Below are 12,298 nucleotides of genomic sequence, written 5' to 3'. Positions count from 1 at the left end.
GATGTTATTTATTGTGTAAGGATAAATAAGTGTCCACCATAAAAAGAACTGTAGCTGACAAACACGTCATAGTCTCTCTTTTTATTTTAATCTATTTCATTATAACTGTTTTTTATGCATGTTGGTATGGAAACAAAACAGAACAAGAGAGAAAATAGATTTACTTCTCAAAGTAAAACAACACTAGGATGAAAACAGGACATGTAGATAATATAAATCACAAATCAAAACAATGCACCACCATTGTTATTATTGTTCACACACCCCAACACTAACTCACCATTTTGACAAAATGATGAGTTGACACATAACTGTCAAATGAAACTGAAAATTAACGAATTGCCAGCTGCTTTTTTGTTTTCCTGTTTCAGAACTTGTGAAACTTTCAGTATATCTGACACTACTTATTTTAGGTGATGGCAGCAGATGAGCAGTGAAGTGATTGGTTCTGGATTTAATTTCACAGATTGTTAATAGTATTTCATCAAAGACACATCAACCTCCCAAAATAAGTTATAAATATCAACATATTTCTAAAACTCAGAGTGTTTCAGCATGGCGGTTCTCTCCTCCCTCTTCGGTAGTGGAATATTTCCTGTGGTAAAAAACAAACAAGTTATTAGACCCTTTTTTCTTCACACTTACAAGTGAACAGACATTCAATACACACACACACACACACACACACACACACACACACAGTCACATGTGCACATGTACATTCTCTGCGCTTCATGTGACACACAACCAATGCTTTCATCAACACTGATGTATTCAGATTTCTTCTTACCTGGCGGTGCCACAAAATATTCTTCAACTGTGTTTTGGGAGAGCTGCAGCAGTTCCTCTGCACAGTCCCCTTCCTGCACTGCATCTTCTCTCAGGTATAAAGCTCTGAATGTGCAAGGATGAAACAATACACCTGTTGAAAATTCAGCTGCCGCTCTGCCATATTTGTCAAATGATAAACAGCTTGTTTTTTAATACACACATAACATCTGAACCATACCTGTCCTCTAAAACTGAATCCATTGGTTTAACCCCTGATGTGTCCACAACATGAAGCTGATCTGCAAATCTTATCGCTTTCTCTAAACAGTCCAGTCCCTGTTTCGTGCGAAAATCAACCAAGGCCAGTCGCTCCAGTTTGTCCACCAGGTCAGCAGGGATTTGGGCTGGCTGTAAAATCAAAGTGGTGTTGGTAAGAACTTTGTGTTCTGTTACTTGTTATATGCATAATTGTTTTGTTGACATTACTGTGCAGTTTTGTCCTTTAAAACATGAAAACATCTGTTTAGTCAGGTCAAAGGCAAATTCATGGTGTAATACTGATGTCACAGTTTCTGTTAAGTAACATAAAAATAATGCAAGTACAATTAGCCTGTTCAACTAGTCACGCTTAAAGGACAGGTTCACAATTTTTCAGGCCCATCTTAACACAACATTTATGTGCCATGATGAACATTGAGATATGTTTATGTGGCAATATTCATCCCTTCTGTACTGACCATTAGAAGATCCCTGCATTGTCGCCCTTACAGTCTAAGTGATGTGGGTCGAAATATGCAAGCCTCCTTCTGTGCAAAAATGTATTTATGAGATTATCTGAAGATAATATAAAGCTTCAGTCATCCATCTTTCAAAACAGTCATTTTTAGTGTTCATATTGACACCAGAGTCAACCAAGTTGTTAACCTATCCTTTTAATAGCTTCCCTTTGGATAAGATTTCTATTAAATAGCTAAAATGTAACAAGCATTTCAAGGCATCAGGTCACCAAGAATTGGGTATTATAATACATATAGTATTATAGTACCTGCGTGGCAATACCATAATACGTATAGTATTATAGTACCTGCGTGATGTGTGGTAATTCTTGGTGACCTGATGTGTACTATGATGGTTGTACCTGGGGAAGTTGGTCCTCTGGTACTGCTTCCCATGTTGCAACCCGTGGTACCTACAGAAGAGACACACACAGTAGACAGGATAAGCTCAGGGTGGTCTGACCTCCTCAGTTTTGCATGCTAATGATTAAAGCGACTGCAGTTCAAATAAACATGAACCTCTATGATACCTTTGGATTGTGTGTTTGGGAGCTGAACAGACGCGTGGCATTAGTGGTGTGAGTCGACAGGCGATTGTTGCCTCTCCTGTGGAGGTTCACCACACTTGATACACAGTATCGATCTTTGGTGGTTTTCAATGAAGGCTGTATTATTTTCTGTGACACGCCACTCCATGTGCGCCCAGCGGTGAAACCAAACACCGACATTTTTGGCAACCTTATAGCAAGCTATGTCAGAGAAGTATTAAAAGAGTATCACATTATCTTCTGTCTTCACAAACTCATCCGGAAAGTCAGTGCTAAGGACCCATGTCCTGACTAGCTTCACGTTTGTAGCTAATGAGACGTGCTAACTTGCTTTCCCAGGATGACGAAGTCATGTCCCGCCCTACTCTGCCTCTGATTCGCTAATACTCGTTATCTCGGTTGGTTACGTCAGAGTTAATTTAGCAATGAGGAGTGAGATTGGTTGGGGCTAGGGGTAAGAATCTGAGTATAAGCCAATCAGAGGCAGAGTAGGGCGGGACATGACTTTTCTATCCTAGAAATAAACAAAGCTTGTCGTAGTTATCCCAGAAGTGACGAGAAGAAGGCTAACATGAAGTTACTTTCCACTTACTTCCTTATTCGCTTACACAGCCATGGCTGTAGTTGAAATACAGTGTCTAGACTGTGGTACACAATCGCTATGTTAAAAAACTCCACTTTCTTATGCAAAACGTCACCAATGTAAACATTTGTGAAATAAGTTGCATACATTGCTAGCATTTCGAAACTAGAGGGGTTTTGTAGAAAACAGCTGCCCTGTCGATAAATGTTTTCCAAAAATGCGACCTGACGTTTTGAGATGATAATGATTTACGTAATCCAAACTTTAATTTCCTGTTTATCCAAGCAGGTATTTACACCTAACCACAACATAATCTACAACCCCAACCACAGAAGAGGACGTCCAATGAAACATCACTGATGTAAAAGTGGATCACTCTTCGCCATTACGCATGTTTTCTTTGCAGCTGGTGGTGCAAGCGTACTGTAGCCTAACTGTAAAATGGCGTAAATGTTTTATGAACCGCTCCGGCGTAAAACTAGTTTAAGTATTTAGTAAAGTGTAACGATACACCGAACATAAAATTGATGTACACAATCAAGCACTAAACGACTTTATGAAGAATAAAGGGTCCAAGTGGTCTTCGAGCGCCCGGATAGCTCAGTCGGTAGAGCATCAGACTTTTAATCTGAGGGTCCAGGGTTCAAGTCCCTGTTCGGGCGATAGTCCTTTTGTGTAGTAATACAGTTCAGACCAGAGAGGTTTGTTGAGGACTGCAATCAGTTCCTAACCACAAAGCTGACAACTTCTATGAATTTGGTCATAATGATGATGGCAAGATATTAAGAGTTAAAGGAAAAGTTCAGAAAACAACAGTCAGGTGTCGATATGAATATCGAAAGAAGTTTCCCTCATTGTAACCATTACTCTTGTTCATACTGACTATTAATAGATCCTCCTTCCAATGTGCCTTCAATGTTAGTCATTGGGTTTAAAATCCACAGTGTGTCCACATGGTCAATTTGTGCAAAAATGTATTTAAAAGTTGATCTGAAGCTTATATGAGGAGTCAGCAGTCTGAGTTAGTTATATTGAGGGGATATATGCCACATTTACAGTATTTTTAGCGTTGATACATTTCCTCTTTGTGTTTCCTTGGACAGTGTTGCCCTGTTGAGCTGTGGTGGAAGTATAGCAACAAAAAGAGGGACTTTGACACTAAAAAGACTTAAACATTAAAGAAGACTTGATTTGACTAATGTGGACAACATTATCTCATATTAGCTGCAGATAAACTTTTAAATACAATTGTGCAAAGATGAGGCTTGTAGAATTTGGCTCCCATCACCTATGTGTCAGTGCATTATGAAGGGGTAGCCTATACTAATGGTCAGTATGAACAGGAGGAATAATTATAGCAAGAAACACCCGTTTCAATGTTTATTGTTATTCCAATTCATTGTCAGAGGGACATGAATGTCTGTGCCTAATTTCATTGATTCAATCCATCCAATAGTTATGTTGATACAGATAGCATATAAGATATACTGCACATCATGTGGGAACCATGAACATCTGAACCAAACTATTCCATTGCACAAGATATTTCACTGGATAACTGAAAACGTTGACCTGCTGGTGGTGCTAGAGGAAAATTCAAGGGATTAAAAAGGTCAGCAGGGTTGATGAGTATCTGTACAAAAGTTTGTTCAATATTTGAAAACATATTACTTTTATTTATTATGTAAAAGATGGACTGACTGATATTGCTATCTTCTATTTTTGCGCTTTTGTCCTTTATGTTTGCACTGGTGTTGTAGGTGATGTGTTACAGTTATTCTGTTATATTGTGATTTATTCCACCAGTCGAGCTATGTGGTAATTAAAGAAACGTGAACTTGAATAAATATGTTTCTTTATACATATAAATGTACTGAGTACTATGTATGTAACTAGGGTGTGCTTTTGTATAACGCATAACATGATCTGTATTGACTCTCTACATTTATTGAATACTTTTGACTCATTCGTGTCACAATAATTTAATTTAGTAAAAAGCACAGTACAATGTGTTTTGGAAAAATAATGATTCCATTTTTATTTTTTATTAATAAGAACATATACCATTTAATATATATATATTATATATGAACTCTTAGTATAGAATTTGATTGTTGTACAATACACATTTAGAACTGGGCACAAAATAAAAATATCAGCTTTACAAAAAAAAGCAGCATCTGCATGACAAAATCAATAAATAAATAAATATTTTTTAGGCAAATAAATGTTACAATAAATTAAGATTTTCTGACAGCAGTTAGCATTCACAAAGAAACACTGATATTAATTGCAATTCATCTTACCACATTCATGAAACAACACTTGAAGAAGTTAAATTTTAAGCAATGAAAAGCATGAGTGTATTTAACTGAAATAAACATTAATATTAATTGAAGGGGTTAAAAGCATATATATATATTGTATGTCCTTGTGAATTCCAAATCATCAAAGCAATAAAAACAGTTTTCTTCACATCAGGTCATTTGCAATCAACTTTGAAAATCAGTCAGCAGCAGATCATTAACCTTTCATTTTCAACTCTGTGATGAGGCCACTCACACTAAAGATTTGGTCACGTTGACTAAAATATCACCCAATTTATAATCATATTCAAGCTGAAATTAAGATTTGATTCAAAGAACAGACTTATAGGAAATGCTAACAGACAATACAAGACAATACAAAAAAAATCAAGGTGAGTAAACTGCACTGTTTACAAAATATACAGCGTTTCACTGGATAATGAACATAACTTGGAGGACTTTTAAATCAGGCTTGATGTTTTGTGTAAATCTTTGCTCAGATATCCATAAGCCACTTAAATATCAGGATATGATTCTACATGTGATAACTTAATATAATTCTCGTAATTTAAACACAATTTTCCCTCGTTACAATACAATTCACACATGACAAATAAAGACATACTATTTGGCAGACAAGGCAAGTTCAAGACATTGAAAACACTGTCGGATATTAAATCACTGAAATGGTTCAGTCTGTTAAACATGATTGGAGGTTACATTTTTGACTAAAAGACTTAAAAGTTTTCTAGATCAGTCATCAGTGAAAATCAGTTTGATTTTGGGGTAAAAACATAAAAGTCTGCTGACATTCATTCCTTCATTAGGGGATAGGGATAGGGGGAGAACCTGCTTCTATTACCAACATTTTATGTAATCTTGTAGGCTTTAACTATTAAAATAAGTACTAAAAACTATTATCACAACATGTTTTTCTCATAAATATAGTCTCTGGTTGAATTCAGCTCTGTATTTTGGTTTGAAATGTGCAACTACAACCATCCTCATCTCAAAATATTAAGTGCACTGTGATTAAGATTGACACTTGAGGGATTTCTGAATAAAACATTTACAAATCAAAGAATTAGCTCTCCTGTTACATTTGCTTTCACTTGAACATACTGACAAATATGAAGCATAATATTCTCGTACACCCGTTGACAACACAAACAACATAGTGGATACAGTTAGTAAAGCTCATAGCAGCAAACAGTGATTGTAAAGGCTTTATGTAGTGTGTTGGTGTGTGTGTGTGTGTGTGTGTGTGTGTGTTTGTGTGTGTACATGTGTTTAACTCTTGTGCTGCTACAGCCGTTTACACTTTACTGGGAAGGAAAAGAAGACAAACACCACAACCAATCACTTGTTCTCTATAAGCATCTGCACCTTGCACACCAGATCTCTCGCCAGGCTCAGAATCTGCTTTATGTTGTGATGCTCAGCCATTTCTAAAAGAGACAAAGAAAAGAAAAAATCAGGTTCATTTTCCACATCTTCTACATATGCATGAACAAAAACAGCTTCAGCTACTACAAACCAGAAGAATCAGTGGAACATTGTTTATTACATTTCCAGAGATTTGAACAGACGTGTAGTCCTTTAACTTCATGGAACCTGGAGTGGTATCTATCAGAAACACATTTAAAATCAAGCCCTGCACGACAATCACAGAACAGAAGCCTGTGAGAGTTTTAATTATTTTTTCTCCATTTCTGCTCTGTATTTCACTTTATCCCATTTTTCATGGCACAAATCATGTCCCAATTAAAAGGATATTAGTCAATGTAATATATTGTGGATGTTTGCAAGGATATATCTGAAAACAAATACAATCAGTGAGTCAGCTGCTGAAATTTCCCTGCTGAGAAACCAAATGAAAACTCTACAGCTGAAAATCAGACTTTAGTGCAGAAAGATATTAGCTGAACATTAGCTGAATGGTAAAGCCTCAGGTTTCAGTGCATAAATTAAAGGGGTACTCCGGTGATTTATTATTGCACTTCCATGAAGTTATAGCCTGAGTCCAGACCCCTGAATTAATACACACATCTATCTCTCTTTTTTAAGGTGTTTAAAAAGGTCTGGTGTTTTGCTGACAGTTGGAAAAACAACCTAGCCAATCTTTTTTAAAAAGACAAAAATCTTTGCCATGGAATGTGGTATAAAGGGACATTTTTATCACTTCTTGTGACAGAAAAACTGACATGAAAATAGCAACTAGCGTTAATGAGATCAGAGCAGCTCTGAAATCAACACATTTATTTAAAGCAACTACAAGGAGTTTTAAAACGGTTATAAAACAGTCTCAATTTAATACTTATGCCTCTAAATGACCGACATAAGCAAACAAGACCATCAGCAAGGGCTTTGGCCATTTCTACAAAGTTATTCTGAATGCCTATCTCCGGGTCAGATTCCCAGCAAAATCAGATTAAACAATTCATGACATGCAGACCGAAAGCACCTCTTTTTACATTTCTCAGGCAAAATTTTGAAGTGAGTAGTTCTTTAGCAGGTGAAAGGAAGAAGAAGGATTTTTTTTTGTATGTTGGAGAAAGAACAAAAAAGCTTTTTTTTAAAAGAACAGTGATAGAGCACAAACAAACTAACAATATTTGAAAGGATTCAAACCGATCCTTAATTGACGCTCTTCCTCATAGACATGTATGTAATATGTCTATTTTATTTATGAAATACATTGTGAGATGTGGTTTTACATCAATATATGAATTAACATTGGAGGCTTAAACAAAGCTAGCTAACGCTTTGGCTAACGTTAATTGAATGCAACCAACTTTAGCTGCATTTGTTGAGCAAAGCAAGCACCATAAAGCTTTCTGTGATTATGAGCACAACGACCAACAATCATCAGGCAATCAACAGTACTTTGTATGAAGGTGAGAGAGTAGATCACAGAAGTGAGTAAACCTATTTATGACCAAGTTGCATCTTTCTCGATCTTTACGACAAGAGGCTATGGTTCTTATTGGAAATGCAGTTTTCATGCCAGGAAACACTACCACTTTTGTTCAGAGGGGTCACCAAATCAATACAAAATGAAAATTCTTTCTAGTTGCTCTCATTGAAGTGAAAAAATGTTTTGTTAGCTGATCCTGGAAACCACAAATTCAGGACTGGATATATTTCTAGGTTTCTTAGGACAGAATAACAACCTCTTCCTGAAAATAAAGCCCCTAACATGAAGACAATGTTAGATTGAATAGTGAAGTAAAACAATGATGTTTCAGTGTCATTATCACTATCAATAATATTTGGGGGCTTGTGTGAGAGACAGATTTGATAAATGAATGGCCAAAATTGGTGCAGTAGAGGGCGAGCTATTGTGACTTTTAGTTCTTGGTATGAGTCAAGCGCCAGATTTGCTAGATCCTACAGTTCCCATAATGAACCCATGCATCACAGTCTTTCTGTTAGAAATGTTTCCATATCTTCAAACCAAAGTCTCCGACTATTAAAAAAAAGTTCTTTTAGAATCAGAAAAGACATTATACACCTGTTTTCACTCCCAATGATGAGTAAATCATCTTAATTTAGAAAACCTGTGAAGATGCACCGTAAATAGATGATGGAGCATATATGTGAACAGCAAGAGTTGAAAAGAATCATGTTTTACCATTGAAGAATTTAATAATGTCAGTAAAGTCCATGTTGTTCTCCAGGATGATGTCCCTGTAGATCTCCACCAGCGCCAGGGCAATGAAGAGAACAAAGTGACTAGAAGAGGCAAACTTAGCCGCCCAGATAGTTTCCCAGACTGCAAACACATCATCGTAAACCAGCTCTGAAAGACAAAGCACAAAAGAGCGGGGTCAAACCACCTCATCAGTGTTTCTGGGCTCGGATGGGAAGCAAATTTGTAAGAAGCCAAGTTATCAGTTGAGAGATGTAAGATTAGAGTTTGGTGGAAACATACAGTATTATATACATACTATAATAGCCAATATTTCAATCTTTAGTATAGAGCATGGTTGACTTAAAAATCCTATCCATACAGTTGCAGTTCATGCCAATTATTTCATCAGAAACTCCCAGGAAACGTTTTTCCACAAATATATCTGACTTCCAAATCCCTTCCTGCACATCTTTTTAACAAGCTGCAGAGACATTTAGCATTTTATCAACAAACAGGGCTTAGAGAGGACCGACTCTCCTCTTCCTTTAATTGGCATGAACTCTTTCACACTGTGCCGTCGCTTTACCTCGCTTGAAGTCTAGGAGAAACCAGCGGTAGCAAAAGTAGAAGTGGGTGTAGTCTCCGTTCTGGTGCATTAGCTCAAACATCTCAGAGTCCAGGATCTATACAGAGACGAGATTCAGGGAAAGAAATAATGAGAAAATTGTAGAGTTTGTGGGTAATGAATGAATTAAGTGGTATCTGACTTTTACAATACATTTATACCAATATGTGTAAAGACTTTACTGTGTCACCTGGATTAGAGAGCGCATGTTGGCAAAGTGCGTATCCATGGCTCCTCCGTGAGGAAAGTTTTGATTCATTCTCTTCATGAGCTGAGTGAAGCAGCTGAAGGCCATGGCCTCTGAAAGGAGGGAATGGAGAGAGAGAGAAAGCTGGAGTGAGAAAATTAGAGGGAAAACTCCTCTGTTGCTCCATCATTAAGAGTACAAATACACCCAAATGTCAGAAGATTAAAAAAAAAAAGATTCAGTGTGTTGATTTACCATCATCCAGAATGACTAGAAGGGGAGCCAGCAGATCACACATGCCTTGTACATAACCGATGTCGAGGTGCCTCCAGATGTAGCTGTAAAAAATTCAACCGAGAAGGTGAACTGAATTGCACTTTGCTGTTTTATCTGCCAGGCTGAGTCATACACTGCTGTCCAGATTTAGAAGCACTTCCACATTTTTCTTCAGCACTGAACAAAGTTATTCAAAATGACATTCAACATTTATCAAAGCAATTACGTCTGAAGGGAAAATAATTTCCCCCCCCCTCTTTACATTATTAAGCTTCTCTATAAGGCTGAATTAATATTATATCAATAATCACATTTCTTGCTTTGTTTGGTATCGTTTTCCCTTTAGTTGTGCTTATGTAACAGACAAAAAGATTAGTGAAAGTAAATTCAAATATAATTTCCCTTCTATATATCCATTACTGTTAAAGTGTAGGGCTTATATTATTTTATATATTTCTAATTGCCAGTCATCAGTGTTTTACCTGCACATAATGTTGCGCAGTTTTTCCAGGTTTGCAGGAGTGAAGTACCAGTAGTTCCTGTCACAGCGCTGGACATCCTTTTCAATGCGGTGCAGATTTAATGTATACAAGTCCAAAAGCTCTTGCTGAAACAATAAATACATGAATAAAACCAGTGGTGAGTCTGTATTCAGTAGGAAAAGGGAAGTTCTCTATGCTTCAGAGACCTAGACACCAATTTACAGATTACATTCACGTGGCATTTACTGTATTTTCACTTTCTTTTATCTTATGTTTAGAAATATTATCAAGTGGGTTTTATTTCCCATCTAATGTTCATTTATTTGCTTTTATATTCATTTTAAGCCTTTTTTGATGCAAAAAAAAGACAGAGTATTACATTGGTGCATATCATTTCTTTTGTTGTACAGCACTTTGAGCTGCTTTTTTATATGAAAGGTGTCATACAAATTAAAACAAAAAAAGTGCTTACAGAGAAGGCACTCCCAGCAGACTCTTGAGAGTTCACTTCATTCTTGGTTTCTCCAGGTCCGGCCAGAGAGTCAAAGTGTGAGTAGAGGCTCTCCATCTCCGGCTCCTCAGACAGGATGGACTCGGTGCCCTCTGGACTGGGCTTTTCATGCTCCTCCTCCGGCCTGAGCTCCATGTGAAGGGCAGAGTCCTCTAAGGAAGACAATGGTTCACACCGTCCCTTCCTGCTCCAAGGCACCATGGAAAATTTGGCTTTGGGGATATCTTCCATCTCTATGGCTGAGGGAGACTCATCAGATTCAGTCGTGACCGGCGCCTCATCTTTCTGAGAGGCACAGTACGCTTCTCTTGCTCTTGAGGTTCTGATGTCAGTTGAGAAAAGGAGGCTTTTCTCCACTTGGGGAGCTCTAGGATTTCGCTCTTCAGCTCCTGCTGTCACATCTGTCTTGGATTTTTCTGTATCCTCAAATTTCAACCTTTCTGTCTGATTTCTCTTAACTTTTCCTTCACTTTCTTCCTTTTCCGCAGTTTTCTCGAGCTTTGATGTTTCCTCAATACTCACATCTTCCTCTTTTTTAAGACTTTGTTCAACAAGTTCTCCTTTGGATTCTGCAGACACTGCGGGTACCATCATATTATCCTCATCAGACACTTCTTTTCCTTCAATGTCTCCTAGTGCAACAGGACCTCCATCTTCACACTTGGTCATCCCTATATTAGTGCCCTCAGGATCAGCCTCATCAGTTTTGGGTTGCAGACTTGTCTCTTTGTTGGCCTCTTCCGATGGTTGGATCATGTTATCATTTGTCACCCCAGTCTTGGTGTTTTCTGCACTTTTGCCCTCATCAGGTGCTTTTTCCTTCTCTTCTTTTCCCTTCACTTCACCTTTGACCTGCATGTTTGGTTCTTCTGTCAGACCTCTACTCTTTACTGCTGCTTCTTGAGGAGGTTTGACTGGGCTCTGTGGAACCTGAGGGACAGCTGCAGGTCTCTGGGTTGCATCAGGTGCAGCACTGTCCTCTGTGCTGAGCGAGCCATCTGACAGACCAGAGGTGACGGAGAAGTTACGGGAGGAAGGATGTCCAGAGTCAGGGGAGCTTGTCCCGTTCTGGAGAGCGCCGTTGGGCATCTTTGGCACCTGTTTGGTTTCTTCACTCTTGGGCTCGGTCTCGATCTGGTCAACCTCCTCTACGGACTCAAACACCTGAAAGAACAAGCCAAAGGGAAGCAGGCTACTCCAGGGGAAGGGATGGGAGGATGTGAAGAACTAGCAGGAGAGAGAGTGCAGGCGGAGGAATATTGGTTCAAAATGTCGAAACTGTTGCATTCATCATTTTAATCACATATTAAGAAACTTTTTTTTAAAACTGTAAATAATGTTTTGGTTGATCTAAATTAATTGATTACTTAACGTGTATGAACAAATGACAAATTCGATGGAGGCGCAGTATGGTCAGTTTTTTATACCTGCGTGCTGCTGCTGGAGTCACTCTGCAGGCGAGCCAGACTCTGCCTGTCTGAGCTCTGGGAGGACTGGGACTGAGTAACAAAGACATTCAGGCCAAGATGTTATTATGTAAAATATAATATAAAATATTATTGTATGTTGGCTCCTGTGCTGTGCTCATATTATATTGAA

General features: G+C 37.9%; 2 protein-coding genes and 1 non-coding gene across 4 annotated transcripts in view; 1 reads left to right on the top strand and 2 right to left on the bottom strand.

Moving 5' to 3' along the window:
* Positions 1 to 66: 66 nt before the first annotated feature.
* Positions 67 to 2,426, bottom strand: gatc (glutamyl-tRNA amidotransferase subunit C). Its single transcript, XM_062417703.1, has 5 exons — positions 2,078 to 2,426; positions 1,910 to 1,960; positions 1,010 to 1,179; positions 791 to 894; positions 67 to 595 (listed from the first exon to the last, which is right to left on the bottom strand). Exons 1-5 carry the CDS (start codon positions 2,273 to 2,275, stop codon positions 534 to 536), a joined length of 585 nt encoding a protein of 194 aa, XP_062273687.1. The 5' UTR covers positions 2,276 to 2,426; the 3' UTR covers positions 67 to 533.
* An 841-nt stretch (positions 2,427 to 3,267) lies between these two features.
* trnak-uuu (transfer RNA lysine (anticodon UUU)) lies at positions 3,268 to 3,340 on the top strand. The gene has a single exon. It is a non-coding gene; the product is annotated as a tRNA-Lys (tRNA).
* Positions 3,341 to 4,968: 1,628 nt separating this feature from the next.
* sgsm1a (small G protein signaling modulator 1a) overlaps positions 4,969 to 12,298 on the bottom strand; it is a 36,465-nt gene continuing 29,135 nt past the window's right edge. Inside the window, exons 19-26 of one of the 2 annotated variants that reach the window (XM_062417701.1) lie at positions 12,127 to 12,198; positions 10,661 to 11,926; positions 10,189 to 10,313; positions 9,686 to 9,768; positions 9,434 to 9,543; positions 9,205 to 9,301; positions 8,619 to 8,786; positions 4,969 to 6,432 (exon numbers count right to left, since the gene is read on the bottom strand). In XM_062417701.1, the coding sequence (XP_062273685.1) occupies positions 6,344 to 6,432; positions 8,619 to 8,786; positions 9,205 to 9,301; positions 9,434 to 9,543; positions 9,686 to 9,768; positions 10,189 to 10,313; positions 10,661 to 11,926; positions 12,127 to 12,198 (2,010 nt within the window). In that variant the 3' untranslated portion in view covers positions 4,969 to 6,343. The remainder of the gene's footprint in view (positions 6,433 to 8,618; positions 8,787 to 9,204; positions 9,302 to 9,433; positions 9,544 to 9,685; positions 9,769 to 10,188; positions 10,314 to 10,660; positions 11,927 to 12,126; positions 12,199 to 12,298) is intronic. The other variant, XM_062417702.1, reaches the window with a different exon arrangement.

This window comes from Scomber scombrus, chromosome 4 (assembly GCF_963691925.1).
Source record: "Scomber scombrus chromosome 4, fScoSco1.1, whole genome shotgun sequence".
In the NCBI taxonomy this organism is placed as follows: Eukaryota; Metazoa; Chordata; class Actinopteri; order Scombriformes; family Scombridae; genus Scomber; species Scomber scombrus.
Note: the sequence above shows the minus strand (reverse complement) of the source record. Positions and strands in the feature narration are given on the sequence as shown.

What these genes read in the sequence shown, in the direction of transcription:
- gatc (XM_062417703.1), bottom strand. Translation starts at nt 2,275, where the DNA reads ATGTCGGTGTTTGGTTTCACCGCTGGGCGCACATGGAGTGGCGTGTCA. An exon ending in GATTCAGTTTTAGAGGACAG is followed by an intron (nt 895 to 1,009) that starts GTATGGTTCAGA and finishes TTGCACATTCAG; the next exon opens with AGCTTTATACCTGAGAGAAG. An exon ending in ATATTTTGTGGCACCGCCAG is followed by an intron (nt 596 to 790) that starts GTAAGAAGAAAT and finishes TTTTTACCACAG; the next exon opens with GAAATATTCCACTACCGAAG.